The sequence below is a fragment of the Catharus ustulatus genome, chromosome 1, assembly GCF_009819885.2.
Source record: "Catharus ustulatus isolate bCatUst1 chromosome 1, bCatUst1.pri.v2, whole genome shotgun sequence".
Classification (NCBI taxonomy): domain Eukaryota; kingdom Metazoa; phylum Chordata; class Aves; order Passeriformes; family Turdidae; genus Catharus; species Catharus ustulatus.
The window spans coordinates 100847466-100863806 of NC_046221.1; the positions used below are offsets into that span (position 1 = coordinate 100847466).

A 16341-nucleotide genomic window follows, 5' to 3' on the forward strand; every position below is an offset into this window, starting at 1 on the left:
TCTATTGGCTTTGTATAATATGCACTTTTTTGTGCTGTTCTGTCTGTGTGACCATCTTGTTTACATCAATATTTTCATCTGAATAAATATACTTCTGTTTTTTTCTCTTAAACAGATAACTGTATAGGCTACTCTTCCCTGCACGTTTTACTCTTGATAATTTGTGATAGGTATTTGGTCCTTAAACCTGGTGATCTTCTTACACTATATCCTAATGCTGTATTCTTGATATTCAAAGGACAAGCTTGTTTTATCCTGCAAGACTATTATTGACAACCACCTACAATGTGGGTTGATATATCTTGTCACAAAACTTAATATATTCAGTTTTCATGACAGTTTTTCAGGGAAATTTTGTCCTGTGATCAGATCTCAACACAAGAGCATTTAGCCACCTTTCTTGTAATAATATCAGATAATATACACAGCTCTACTTTATTGGTTTTTGGTTTTAACTTCAGCTTAGATTCAAGTGAAACTTTGAAGCCCAAAAGCCAGACTTATTTTAAAGATGAGACAATCAAAGTAAAAATTTCTGTCAAACTCTAAGTTCTAGTAAGCATATAAAATGCCTTTTTAAACATTGTTTCACGAAAAAAGCACAATGCTTTGTTTGTGTTCTTTGCATCAGTTTGTTCTAGAAGCCATTTCTTTAGTGAAGTGATTCCTTTGTAGACATAATCATCATCATCACGATCCAAAACCATAGGAACCATTACATGCATGTGATATTATTTTAATAGATGAAAATATTTTAGATTTGTAATAAACATACCCAAATTTTCTTTCAATACTCCAGAACACCTTAAGTAGAAGTTTTACTTCTTTTGGCTCTCTTTAACTTTGAATAATCTTCTTCTTTCTGCTTACAAAAACAAAACAAACAGAAAAGGGCAAAAACTGATAAAGCAAATGAAGAAGCAATACTAAGCTAAAAGTTCAACTAAAAAAGTTGTTTCTGAGTGAAGTGCTTGGTTGAATAAGAAGTAAGTAATAAAAGTTTATGTTTTCCAATATATATAATTTAAAGTATGTTTATAAGTACTGTGACTAAATAATTAGGACCACTTTGAAAATACCCTTTACATGATGGTAACCATGACTTTCAAAACCAACTGTCATTTCTGATAATTGGTAATGACAAAGACTTACTCTTCAGAGATGTGTTTAGCAGTGTCCCCAATTAGCACCATTATATTTTAATCTGGGGACAGGAGGAATCAGCCTAATAACCATCACAGAGTCCATCCCTACCCCGATTAACAGACTAGTCTCTTTCCTATTCCTGACACACCAATGAAACTTCCTGAGAGCTGTGCATCCACCTCTCTTGAGCCCAGCAGTGGCAGCACTGCAGAGGCAGTGTGGAAGTGAGAACTTGCTGTGTCCTGACACTTCCCAAAAGTAGCTTGCAGGGCTCAGGCAGGTACCTGTGCTACTCACAGCCTGCCTGGAGAGTGAGGAATGCATGGGGCACTTGTGACTCCTGACCAGGACAGGGCAGTGCTCCATCTCCACTCCAGCAGTGCTTCCAGACCAGCGACAAGCTCTCCATGCTTGCAAGCCCTGGTGTGTCTGTTGTTCCCAGTGGAAGGCAAAGGACTTCATTAATTTGTACTGTGGTGGAAAGCCCCCCTCAGTACTCAGAGCCCTGGGGTTGTTATTCCTATAAACAGCTATTTTTAGTTACTGGTTTTCTTCTCTTTGAGAGAGTGATTCTACTGCTGTAGCACTGCAGTGCTGGGCCTGTAACCAGTGACTCAGTTGTGGCCCTGTCGAAGAGCCTTTCCCAGCTGCAGTTGGATGGGGCCAGCTCAGAGCAGCTGGGCTGGCGCTTCCCACACAAACTCCTCTCCTCCGTGCTGCAGCTCGAGCTCTGGGGTATGTATGAGTGTGTTCCTGCAGCAGGCCCCTGGGGTTGCTGCACTGGCCTTTTCTAATCTGCACAGAGACCACAGACTGTGTTCTTTTAATTACAGTTAAAATGTCCAAAATTGTCTTGTATTTGGCCTTAAACGCATAACAAAACAAAAACTCATTTCTATAGAATGTTGCTAAATTCAAGCCCTTGAGATGAAAAACTTACAGAGCCATTGAGAATTCCCAGAGTTATACTGGGCAGCATAGAACTTTTCTGTAGAATTAGAAAATCTGCTTTGGAAACAGTAACATCATTAAACATTTCAGTAGCATCTTTTGCTGGAGACAAACATTTAAAATGAGTTCTTCAAGTGACAGTATCATACCTGATGGTTACTGTTAATTTTATCCTGGTTAAGGTCAATTTTATGCTGAGGCGTCAGTAAGATTTCTTAGCCTGCCCATTTTAATTGGAACATACTAAAAATTTTTAAATATCTTTTTTATCTTTTAATTGAGGTCCTTCTGGACTGGATTAAGGAGTGTATGTGTGTATGGGGGGAGGGGTGGGGGGGTTTACCTGCCTTCTTCTGGCACAACCTTTCTTTACTGATGCTTCCATGTTGCTCTCCTTGACTGGTAAAGTCGGTTTCAAAGTCAGTGTTTCACATGTCAGATACTCGTTCTTTGTAATCGTCTGAAAGTATAGAAGTTCATACCTTCATTAGAAAAACATCCTACAACATTTTGAAAAAGATCTCTAACTTTTAAAATTCCATGCTTTTTCAAAAGGTGCCCTCATCACACAAAGCTGAGATAACCCACCAAATGACATTGTATAGATGACAAACGTGATAAGCCCAATGCATTTCATCCATGTACCTAATACATGGAAGATCATCTTCATAAAAATTGCACTGAAGTCAGATCAACTATTCATTTAATTGAAATGCAGGGAGAATCACAGAAAAATTAGGTGGTAAAATACTTCTAGCTGTCATGTAACTTTTACTCAAAATAGAGCTAACTTCAAAGATGGATCATCTTGCTTTAGGCCCTATTCAGTCAAGTTCTGAGAATGTGGAAGGCTAACATACCCAAAAACCTCCCTCTGCAACTTGTTCTAGTAGCTGACTAGCTGTTCTCAGACTGAAAATTTTTTGTCTCGTGTCCAGTGGGATGTTTTTGCAGTTGCAACTTGTGCTTTTTGTGAAATTGTAATTAAGCTTGTATTTACAAAACTTCCATGTTTGTCTAACAGCATAATGCTTTACACAAAACTGCTGTCAGCACTACACAATTAATGAGGTTTGAGATTCCTTCCAGGAGGAAGGAATTATTCCATTAATATGGTTTTATATGGAGAGAGACTGAACACCAAAAAAATCGCCATGTTAACCTTACCTAGCCCTGGATAAACTGTCTAAAACAAAGGAAAAGTAGTTACCCCACCGTAAAAGTCCCAAATTAAAGAATTGCTTATTTCACAGAACACAGTAAATCATCTTCCCTTTCAGAAAAAACCAGCAGTGGCTGAAAACATTAAGTTATATGGTAGAATTTTAGAAAACTATATTGAGAATGATGGTAGAACATGATGAAAGTCATGCTCTGTATTGCTTAACATGGCTTTTGAATTTGTGAGGAGCAGTGAGAATGAGCCCTGTTCTTTACTGTACCTGTTCAAAGTTAGGTTTGGAATGATGACTGGTTGTCTCAGCAGTACAGTCCTTATAGTGGCAAGCTGCTTTGTTTACTTCACTTTTGGCCATGCACACTGTAACTTTGAAGACAGTTTCATGAATATTTAACTCAGCTCCTTTATTTGAGCTCTTCCTTTGTTGCAGTGACAAACTGGAATTTGTCATTTCATTGCCTAATTTACAAATCTGCAAATGCACTTCCTTTGACTGGTGGTGTTTCTCAAGAAATTCAGTAGTATTTTGACTTGCAGACCTTTTCCCCCTTCTTGCACTGGAAGTAGGAGATTCATGTGTATTCAGACATGGACTGGTGTTCGATTTCTGAAGCACTGGCCCAACATTCTTAAGAAAGAATGGAGAATTTGCCTTTTTGTGACTGACTTCTCTTGGATTCCCACCTGAAGCTGAGTTTTCAGAAAAATCAGAGTTAGCAATTTTTTCACTAGACTGGGTTTTCCATCGGAATATGGGTGTACCTTGTTTTGTGTGTGTCTTCGTATTCTTTACCTGAAGCACGCTGCTGTCAGTGGGAGTTTTGACTGGCATGTTTTGAATGTGTTTGAAAACCTGAGTTATGCTGGATTTGTGCACAGACAGCATAGAAGATGAAATACCCACACTTTTTATTGGTGAATGCCTTTCAGCATTTTCCCTTTTCTTCCTATCTGTTTGATTTGTGATCTTTCCATTCATTTGCATCAACTTTCCTTTGAAAATTGGTATAATTTTGCTGACTTTTGGGGGCGTGGATTCAAAGGCTGAGTTTACAGGTGTTCCTAAGGATTTTGAAGTTGGTAATTCTGGTAGGCCTGGAATTTGCTTATTCCCAATTGATTTCTCGGTTACTTCAATGCTAGCCCCTCCTGTACTCCTACTGCTACTCGAAAAACTGTGTGTTCCTGGCTCTTTGATCAAACGCTCCATCCAGTGGCTGTTTTCCGTACTGCACGGTGAAGGAATTCCAGGCAAAGTCGGTTTTCTTGGAGGAGCCTGCGTTAGAGAAACTACGCAAACCATCTCACCGTCCAATTTCGTATGCTTAGGCTTTATTTCCTGCAACACATCAAGAGCTGCTAAATTGAATAAACTGCATTTAACGATCTGATAGTGCCACCTAATGCATTGCTATATGATATCAACTCTATACACATCACAATATATAAGCATACAATTCTGTGTTTTGGATTAGAATGAGTATATTTTAAAACAATATTTAGCTGTTGCTATAAATTAAGTTTTTTTTTTTAATCCTCCCGGCCTTTTTTATAAACTATGCTAGAATATCGTATTTCTCAGAAGGAAAGACTTAAATTACAGTAATTATCTTGGTTTAGTGCTTTCTAACTGGATAATGTCTACCCTCTGCAGAGGGTTTGACTGACAGGGCTCCTCATCCCTTAACACTTCTAAGAGCATCTGTATTCTGTGCAGTTTGGATGTCTATAAAAACTGCAGATGACACAGAGGACCCTTTCTAGCTTTGATCACTGGAGAGACATAAACAGGAACTGCTTTCTGAAATAGGATTTTAGTATTTTAAAACCTCAGCAACTTCTGTCATTATTCTTTGTTCAGAATTAATTATTTCATTTCTTTTTTCACACACTACTAACAAAGAAATTTGAGCCTCAGCCTTTGACACAACCTCAAATTATAGGAGTTTTGATTACTTGCTTCCTTTCCAACACCAGACATGTAGTAAATCTTATAGCATGAGTGTTTTAAAATGCTTATGTCCACACAGTCCTCTTTTAGTTTTTAAATAAAGTGTAATACTAATACTACTTCTAGTAATAATAATAATAACAACAGAATCATGAATGGTTTGGCTTGGAAGGGACCTGACAGATCATCTAGTTCCAGCCCCACTGCCATGGGCATGGAGAACTTTCATCAAACCAGGTTGGTCAAAACCCCATCCAACCTGGCCTTGAACACTTCCAGGCATGGAGAATCCACATGTTTGGGCAACCTGTTCCAGTGCCTCACCATGCTCACAGCAAAAATTTCTTCATAATATCTAATCTAAATCTACCCTGTCTGTTTAAAGCCCTTCCTGCTTATCCTGTCATTACATACCCTTGTATTAGTAACAATACAAATAATGTTACTGTTATTATTGCTGTTATTACTGTTTTAATTATTATTATTATGGAAGAGATTTGAGAAAGTTCTGGATAACCAACTAAAAGAAAAATCTACAGAATTGCAAATACTGCTAGCGACTAATTAATGTCCAGTCCATTTTTTATGTATTTATAATGTTAATTAAAACTTTAGAATGGCAAATATTGTAGCTTAAACATGAATTAAAAGTTACAGGACTGATAGTTTGCTCTTACTGTGCTATGAATATGATTACGACCACTTCATACAATGAAAAAGTATGTGCCACTAATATGTGTATAAAAAAAGCCTTACATGCACTGAAGCCTTGGAGAATTCCTTTGTAGCATAAAGTGCTTTACTTGTCATCTTTACTGGAAATCCACACAGTTGTGAGAAATTGCTCTTCATGTCAGCAAGAAAAGAGTTCACTACACTTTCTGCATCTGTTCTGGGGAAATACTGCACTGGCTGACTTCGGATACAACTTAAAGGGTACCTGAGCAAGCGTTCAGGGATACATACCAAGTTTCTTTACATTTCTACCATTATTAATCAGCTTTGTTGAGAAGAAAACATGAGTTTGTCTAAAAGTTTTTTAAAAAAGATGAACAAAAGTACAGTAATTTCACGAATACAAGCCACAGCAATTTGACAAAAATTTTGGTGGAAACCCGGAAGTGTGGCTAATAGTCGGGTGCGGCTAATATGTGAATAATTTTCTGACATTTACAACCCCAGACGTGCCAGCCAGGGCGCCGAGCCAAGCACCCGCCAGTAAAAGCCGGCATTCCGCGATTGTTACAGTGTTACCGTGTTGCCCTGGCTCCCTGCAGGCAGCACGGGGGGTGGGGAGAGAGGCGGGAGAGCTCTCTTCTTCCCTCCTCTGCCGCAGCCCAGGGGAGGACGGGGCGGGGGGGGGGGGGGGGAACCGGCGCGCCGCCATTGCCGCGGCTCCGGGAGCCGACGGGGGCCCTGCGCCGCCATTGCCGCGGCCCGGGGCGGGGCGGGAAGTGCGCGCCGCCATTGCTGCGGCTCGGGGAGGAGGCGGGGTGCTTTGTCCGCGCCCGCCGCCGGCGCCACGGGCGCGGGAAAGCTCCGTCCCCGCCCGCCGCCGCTGCCGTAGGAGCAGGGGAAGCTTCGTCCCTGCCTGCCACTGTGGGGCAGCGCCGGCCCGGGGTGACCGAGCCCAGTGGCAGCGGCGGCCGGCCCCGAGCGGCAGCACCGTGCTGGGCCACCTGGCCCTGTCAGCGGCCCCTAGCGGGCCGAGCCTGCACAGCCTTAGCTCAGCCAGTAAACCCCGCCCTCCCGCGGTTCTGTCACTAATTGCACGCGGGTCCTCGCTGCGAACGACAGAGCGGCTTATATTCGGGTGCGGCTTATTTATGGACAAAAACCGAAATATTTGCCAACACCCAGAGATGCGGCTTATACTCAGTGTGGCTTGTATTCGTGAATTTACTGTACTTAATTCCATATGGGCCTGGAGTTTATAAAGCTACAGGATTTCGGTACAATTTTACCACACTGACCTATAATAGCAAAGATTACTCAATGTAAGTAACCCTTAGCTTAATCTTTCTTGGCAGGAAAATTCTCTTTAAAAACAATCTTTTTTGGCCTCATCTTTACACAATTTAACTTTCTTTTACATCAATTTCTCTTACATCACATTTAAAGTGGCATTATCACATTTATGGAAGCCGTGAAGCAAATTGTTCTATTTGACTTTCTATTATTCAATGCTGGGACAGAGACTTAACCAAACATTTTATTTCAATTTGTCTAGTAAAACACTTCTGTACTGACTACTATGAAATTATGAAAGAAGGAAATGTGGCACACTTACAAATGAAAAGCAGAGCTGTGCTAGAAGTATAGGAGAGGAAATGTAACAAATGTATTCTGAAAGGATACGTGAAGAACCTTTCCCCTATTGGTTTGAAGTAAACACTCAAGTATGTTTTTGTCTCTTCAAGATCCTCAGGAAGAATGTATCCATACTTAGATAAACCAAATACAAACAGGCATTACAAAGACAAACTCTATAGGCACAAAAAAGGGAGGGAAAAATGAAAGCAGAGTATGTTTTTCTTACCAGACTCTTCCAGTGCATCTGAAAATCCTTATATGAATGGAAAGGAGATTCTGGAGGAATTATGTGGCTGATGTTTATGATCTGGCCCATTTTCATGCTGTGCACAGGTAAAGAAGGGATGTTTAGAAAGGATGTCATAAAACCCAGTTGAAAATATACTCGTCTTTTGGGGAAAAAAAATCTTATTTTTGGCTTTCGAAGTATTTAGAGATTATTTTTAAGTTTTGAGAACTAACAACTTCAGGTCATAAGTTTATGACATAACAATAACAATATTTCCTGAAATATGGTAAAGAATGTGACAACTACAAGTGCCATTTCTCTTCAACACTCGCTAGCAGTGAATGTAGAACAAAAGAAAATATCATCATTACTTCTCTTGTATTTAATGATAAAAAATCATAGGTAAAAAGGGAGGTAGTTGTACTTCTTTCAGTTGACTTTCTGTTAAAATTGTATGTGAGAAAAACTGATGCTCTTGTATCAGTACACAAAGATTAGTAAAATTGAAATAGTATTTTAAAATGTAATTTATTATTTGTTGGTTAATTTTTCTTATTTACCTTAACAATGAAATAATAAAAATAACAATGACAACAATAACAATAAATTTCTGAATTTAAAACAGACTGTAAAACAGAAGTGTTCTTATCACTAGTAACAAATTCACAATTTGTAGGGCAAACATTCTGAGAAATGCTTATTTCTGCTGAAATGTTAACAGATTCCTACCTCGGCAAAACATAGCACCAGTTACTTAATATGGAATGTTGCTGAATAACTGTATTTTCGTTGCTGTCAAACAGCTTTATGGTGTTTGCTGAAATATCAAAATCTCCCAGCTTAAAACAGAAAAGAAAGTTTATTCGCAAATAATTCTACAGCAGTAAAAATGTAACATTTCAGAAATAATTGTGTATCATGACACACTGAAACTTGATATATTATTCTTTCATCAGCTCTCACAGACTTGCTTCAGAAGATATTCCCATCATCAAATTGCACACTATCTTGTGTTAGAGCCTACACTCCCACAAGTCATGCAAATACAAGGTTTGAAATTTATTGAAATCAGTGAGATTTAAGCTTTATTTGAAATGGTTTAATAACAGTATAGAAGGAATTTCTCAAACTGAGAGCTGTCTCACTTCCATGCACATTTTAAAAAATTTTAAATCAGACACCCATGTTCAGCATTCTAATAACTGTGTCACTTTGCCTAAGTGTGTGCATATAACCAAGGAACAGAATTATAGGGACATGCAGTTTTATCCTCTGAGAAGTCAAAAAACACCAGACTTTTTCACAATGTCAGAATTTGACTGTAGGGGACAATCAAAGACTGAAATCAAAGAAACATTTTATCTTTCTATAAACTATGAAGGTTTGCGTTTATTCACCGAGAAGAAGATCTGGCCACTTCTATTTTAAAAAATTATTGAAAGGATCATCTGGTAAAAAAGCCACATCATGATCTTTTCCATCATTGGTCTGTATCATTTGGGAGCTTTAATAGATAGCTTTAATATTTATGCTGTCCCAAGCAGATCTCAGAAGAAATCCTATTCTTCTATTTCAACAAAGAAGAGCTTGGATCAGAAATATTTATTTTAGAAGAAATCAGCAAGCCTGACAAATATGCCCTGAATGTATGGACATATTCACCACAGGTGACATGGCTGTCAAAAAGGATAAGTTTTCAACCACAACCATGATTTCTTAAACAATGTATAAATTAAGCTTACAAGCAGCATAGTCCTGGCTGCTCCAGTATCTTGGAAGCTGCATAGAAATTGAGCAGATTCCATAATAATCATATAAAGGGACTTCGACCATGTTGCCAACAACTCACCTGTAGCTGCTCTGTTGTTACTCAAAACTGTCTGTGTACTACAGTGTGACTGAAAGCTTGCTAGAAAACAACGCTAGAAGGAAATCTAGAGTCACAAAGACACCTCACTGTTATATTCTGTCAGCATTTTTGAAAGCTCTCCTGGCCTTGAATCTCAGTTTTACAATGCCTGCTAGAATGTATCAATATAGATGCAATAGGGATGTTATAACCTATGCAGATAGTCAATGAATATGGTTAATGTCTCAATGCAATCAGAAATAAGCACTTCTATCCCCATCACACTAACTGGAAGTCACCCAACAGAAAAGAAGATTAAGATTAATAAAGCAAACACAGTCACAGAAAATATAACTGGCTTATACCTTGGGGGGTGGCAGCCGAATGGAGCAAGGCTCCACACTGATGCAAAGCTGTCTCTCTGACACATTGAGGTCTATAACTAAATTGGAAAAAAAAAGCACAATGCCCTGCTTTGAATTACAGCTCATCTCTTAGGCAGAAAGCTAACCCAAATATTTATTTAAGGTAATTGTTAGTCAAAATGCTGTGTTTGAAAATCAAAAAGCTAGACTTTCTCAGCATGGAAATTAAAATTAGGTACATTTTAACTGTGAAAAATAAAAATAATAATGAATTACTGTCATAGAGTAACTCAGAAACTCAAGGCTGGCTGTGCAACTGTGTGCTTGATACTCATATTCTTGACAATCAAACACCCACTTTCAAAGCAAATGTAGCTCATGTAACCATTTGCTGCACTGAGTCATTCAGCCCAGTATTTTCCAGTCAGGAGCTGTCAATAGGAAAGACTAAATGAGCAAGGCAAGCACTTATGGACACACCTCCAGAACTTCCACTCAGCTCTGAGTTCCTCAACATACATCTCTGCTACAAATTTAGCCTCCAATATGCCCAAATGTAATCTTTAACTTTTATAATGGAATAAAAATACTACTTTGTAATTTTTTGCAATAGCTAACTGGCATGCTTTGTGACTTCACTTTTGTGAACAGCAAACAGTACATACTGGACAGTCACTCATTTTCCTATCTAGTATTACGGAACTTTCACATCACTTGCAAGACTCATAATTTAAGACAAGTGCATTTAATTGCAATAATTATAATTTTAAAATGGCAAATGTCAGTCTAAGGCTGTAGATAATAGTATAAAAATGATCTTCTTTGTGAGCAATTTTTCAAAGGTTCAGTTGAGCTGACAACTATTACAGACAGAACATCACTTGCCACCAAGTGTGTTTTGACAGAAATTATTTAAGAATGAAAACTAAAGACTATGTGCTGGTAATACCAAGATTGTGGCAGTATAAAAGTGCTTAACTTTACCTTGCTCTCTCAACTTTACCATTGACAGAATATTGTACTTACCAACAGCATTTTGCCTTCCTGAATGAGACAAAAAGTCTTTCCCTTAATAAATAGAAGAGACAGACATTATTTTCTAAACCATACATCTAAAGTCTTTATGCAAAAAAAAAAAAAAAGAAAAGATGAAATCGCATAGTTTTGTTTGTGTCTATCAGAAATGCTGAAAGGTGTGTTCCTTCTAAGGAGAGAAAAATCCTCTATCAATTAACTTTTCACTGATTCATTAATGTCTTCTATAAGAAAGAGAAATATGTAAAAGTATATTAACGACAGCAATCTATACATCACTTTTTCCTCCTAGCCCCCTACTTCTAGCTGGTACTCCTGAATCAGCTGATTTCATTCTGAGACCCATATATTTTGAAGATACTGAGAATAGAATACTGTTGTTCTTGTGGCTAGAAATAAGATAATAACATGCACTCTCTTCTCAGCACATATTTGAAATGATATATACAATTGCTCTAACTACTATGAGCACACTACAGTTTTTTATACTTTGATAATTCACATTTATACTACATAGGAATTAGCAGAAATGTCAGGCAAAGCAACTATGATCCAAAAAAGACAGAGCTTTGACAGAAAACCATTTCTATTTGAAAGAGCCTACAGATCATACGCAGAAGTGTCACTGCTGAAAGCATGAATCTGAAAAACAGGCCAAATTTTTAGAACTGATGGACATTCTCCATCCAACAATATTTGGTTTCATCTGGTACATTGCTTTCAGTGGACATAATTATTTGATCTATTACAAAGATAAGGAAGAAGATGAAAAGGCGAACAACATTTCCATTCAGAATATTAACCTGAGTCATTGAACTTGGATAACAAAACAATAAAAGTGCAAATAAAGAAAAAAAGTAATAGGATAAAGGAATGAAACAATTTATTATAATGAATGAGATAATTATGGCATTTAAATGATGGAAAAGAAACGTTACAATAAAGAACTGAAAACTAAATGCTTGATTCCTGACCCAAGTGAGTCAAATACCTTGCACCAAGAGATGACCAGCCTTGTTCCATCTGGGTGCAAGTTTGGCTGTAAGTGTGTAGGACAGACAGGTTTGGAGAAGGGCTGGAGTAACTGTTTGTGGTGCTTCCAGCTAATAACAACAGAGACAAAAAGAAACATACAATTTTAATAATTTTACAGATTTTTAAAGGCCTCAGTCAAAATTTAAGCAAATATACTGCTACTTCATCTTGGAGCCAAATCCTAGTATGTGCCACACATTTAGCTTTCATCTACTTAGCTACAAGAGGAAGGTGGCACAGTATTTGATGTAGGCATTTGGATTTCACGTGCCATTAAAGTGAGCCGCACGACAGTTCCTAGAATGCTTCCACAGGGCTGATAATAGACTTGGGGGAAAGATTAATTGAACCCTCTGGAGTACTTTACAAGATATGCAACTCCCTCCAGACAACAGGCACAACATCCAAAGCTAACATTACCTCTGCTCTCAGAGTCAAGACCAGACATTTTCTGACAATCACAGTAGATAAATTTAGCTTTGCTCACACAACAGCTTTAAGTGCCTGCCTGTCCTGCAGAGCTTTCTCTTGAACATTAGTAAACAAACTAACTACAGCAGGTTAAAATGAGTTAAGTAATACACCTCCAGAGGGATATTTCTAATGAACCCTGCAAAGAACTGCTTGGTGTTGGAAAACCAAACACTGACAGATCACCTACACATATCAACATAAAACAGTTCTGTAAGGTAAGCATATTTGAACAGTGTATGTCTTACTAATCTGCATATGCATTTGCCCTTCTTGGAACAAATTAAAATACACCCAGCTGGCTGTGCAAATGAGTTATGAGAGCTACTGGCTTTGGTTACAATCCGTGGTCTGACTCAGCAATTTTAGGGTATCTACACACACATTCATAACCCCATAGATACTGTATACTAGATGATAGTAAATCATATACATAATGGTCTAAAAATATTGCAGCTGTTAAGCTCAGGGGTTCCATTTCTTCTCTGCTTTTGTTTTGTTTCCCTGAGACTGTCCTGTACAGGCTGGGCAAACCCAAAGGTGGATGGGGAGACAGTTCAGCTGCCTAAACATTCCCACTGGATGAAGGGGATGACATCAGCAGGAGAGCTGCAGGGCTGTGGCCCAAAGGTTGTCTCGAGGTCAGTCTCCAATGCCTCTGAGCAGGAGCAGGATGCCATTGCAGAGCAGAAATCTAGAGGTATTGCTCACAAGCTTCTTAAAACTATTGAGTCTGACAAAGTATATGTACAATGATCCAATTCACAGGACACATTTTGTCTGTAGGGCAGACTTCTTAACCCTGAAACTCAGCTTTTGCAGTGCAAACTGCAGGGCTTATGAGAAATACTCATCTCTGGCAACAGCAATTGCAGACAAGTGTAACGGTTTAAAGAACTGTGTTATATTTCAGCACTTACAGTAGCTCCGTGTCTCTCTACATAGGCTTGACATATTCCTGATTCATAAAATGGTACCTAAAAGTAACAAAAAAAAAAAAAAATCAAGTGTTTGGTATTAAGTGTAAATTAAATTCTGGTAGAACAGTGAATTTGCCTTTGAAAAACATGCAAGAGAATAGTTCAGCAAACACTTTATCCTGGATTTTAAAGGAGAAAACTAAAATTAGCTCAGGCATTTCTCATAGTGCAATCTCATTTCTAGCTAAAGATACATTCACAAGCAAGCCAAGCAAGAAAAAGACTGTCCAAAACAAAGCTGCAGAACTCTGCATGTGCTTCTCTCCTTGGGAATTGGGTGGCACCTTACCAACTGAGTCCATTTCATTCCACAGATTGGTTCACCATCTGAAAAGGCCATTCCATCAAAAGAATAAAGGACTTAAGCTGTCCTACACCACTAATACACAAAAATAAAAGTCTGCTTTAAATGAAATATTTGTACTTTTCCTTGATCCTCAAAAAATACCGCTTAGAGAAACATAAATGTATGTGTGACAAATACAATTGACCCCTAGCCATACTTCTGTTCAGACTGACCAAGAAGCAACAGGCCTTACATCCCTGAGATGAACTTGCAAGCTGGAAAGTCCCTGGCTCCTGAAAAATATTTCAAAAAGTGTTTTTGAAACCCTAAAGTACAAGATAAACAAAGTAGAGAAAGAGCTGTCAGCACTAAATCAAAGACATCTGTCTTGCCTATACTATTGATTAGGAGCCGTCAACTTCACCCTTTAAATATTGAAATCAGGGTGGGCCCATTCTGAGCACTGTCTGAATTCCAGGCTGTACATCAGCTGGCCTGCATGGCAGGTGATTCTGATTGAGCAGGGACTCCTCTCAAGATTAGAGATTCCATATGGAAATTAAGTGACCCTTCCTTAAAACAGTTTGAGAGACCCTTTACCTGTGATCTGCAGTAAGTGACTAAAAACATGCTGAATTAATGCCATGAAGAATTATTAATCCATGCAGCTACTCAGACACTATAAACATTGTAGGGATAATTCCATTAGGCATGAACTGTTGACCAAGTCTGAGACAAAGATTGGATTCAGCCACACACAGGCTCCAAAAATGAATTTCAGAAAGGGATCCACTCTCAACTTTATGTCTCCACAGGAGGGCCCTCTTTACTCGTTGCACCTCTGGTCTATCTCTGAGTCATTCTAACTCGGTTTTCCTTTTCATCTTTCTTCCATGTGTAATTATTACGGTAAACTTGGCATCAAACATCCTGAACCTTGTCAGAACACTGTTAAAACTTTGCTAAATTCCATCAGACCCATAAAACTCTGTCAAATTATTATTTTACCTCAATAAAACATAGTGCTGCTTCTCTCTTTTAAGTGAGGTGTACTCTGCTCATCTGCAGCAGTCTGTAACTACACATATTTATTTACAGAGTGATACTGACCGACATCACAACTGAAATTTGATTCAGTGTCCCCATAACAGGTGCAGAAAGGATCTCTTGGTACAGGAATAATAATTGTCTATAAAGAAGGGGAGAAATAAATTAAAAATGTTTTATTTTCTCAGCTTAAGCTTATTTTTTTCACCTTTTGCAAACAGAATACATTCCACTTTTAATCAGTTTCCATTGGTTCAATACAACAAATTGGATCAGTCCAAGTTACTTGCTCTAGATGACCCACAATGGTCTAAGACAAAGATTACAGGCCTTTGGCACACAAATAGAGCTCTCCAAGAATGTTCCTTTTGGCAGAATTTCTCATTTCTCCCCTTTTCTTTTAAAGGGAATAACATAACGTTTGGTGAATGCTAAGGAGGCTACATTTGCTTTCCAAATAGTTTTTTCACTTAGTCTCAACCTACATGAAGCATCCCAGTTTTACAAATAAACACAGATGAATTTTAACCATTTATTAATTCAATGTGGGTGGATTCGTTAGTTTCAGCCTATGAAATTTAAAACATAGTAGATTTTTTTTTTTGCTCCCCAATAGCCAGCAAGTCCCCTGCCCAAGAAAAGGAAAAGCTATTCTAAACAATTTTTTACTGTTTGCCACTGATAAGAATTTAGCTGATTTTATTACAGTTAATAAAATGTTTGAATAACAACCACTAGCAGCTTCTGGAAATAACAGCCCTCAAAACTCTTTACCTGCAAGTCTTTATCTGTGTACTCCTTGCCTCACATTCTGGTATCTGAGAGCTCAGTGTTACTGTAGCAGCACAGAGTTTTTGCAGCTCAGGCAGACTGACAAAGAACAGAGGCTGGTGTCTGGTGCTATTCATGGTATGTTGTTGACTGCCCCGAAGCAGTACCTGCGTCTTAAAATTAAAAATAATTCATTTTTGTAAGGCAGGTATTTGTTTACAGAATTTTATATATTTTTAGGTAAACGAACAATCATTTATCTTTTGATTAAGAATATAGAGAAAATATAATTTGGTCAGCTAAAACAGCTGAATACCCCTTTTTCTATATGTAATACATTATACTTGAAAAAAATAATTATTTGCAAGAGCCAAAATAAGGCTTGCCTGAAGACAAGGACAAAAGAATACAGACTACATGTATGATCTTTGCCATATTAACTGAGCACTTGCAATGGAACTCTGTCCTTTTTGGAACTTCCTAAAAACCACCAAAAAGAACCCAAAGAAACAGAATTTCAGACTAAGAATATGATTCTTTGATGCAGTACTAACAAAGTACGTGTGAGTGGGAATGACATGGATTCACATTACTCATCTTGTTGGATGCCTGCTGTGTGCTCCTTTGCCCTGCAGCACTGCCAAGCTCCGTGTGATGAGTTAGAATATTCAAACTAACAAACAACAACAAAAAAAATCTAACATTTAATTATTTGAAGAAAAACACAGCTTT

At 38.1% G+C, this 16341-nt stretch overlaps 1 protein-coding gene across 1 annotated transcript; it reads right to left on the reverse strand.

Annotated features, from left to right (window-relative positions):
• Nucleotides 1-805: 805 nt before the first annotated feature.
• Nucleotides 806-15746, reverse strand: C1H18orf63 (chromosome 1 C18orf63 homolog). Its single transcript, XM_033075633.1, has 13 exons — nt 15613-15746; nt 14902-14980; nt 13446-13502; nt 12011-12122; nt 11011-11052; nt 9985-10061; nt 8500-8609; nt 7768-7864; nt 7587-7672; nt 5985-6168; nt 3540-4616; nt 2441-2557; nt 806-865 (listed from the first exon to the last, which is right to left on the reverse strand). Exons 1-13 carry the CDS (start codon nt 15744-15746, stop codon nt 806-808), a joined length of 2232 nt encoding a protein of 743 aa, XP_032931524.1.
• Between the last annotated feature and the right edge of the window lie 595 nt (nt 15747-16341).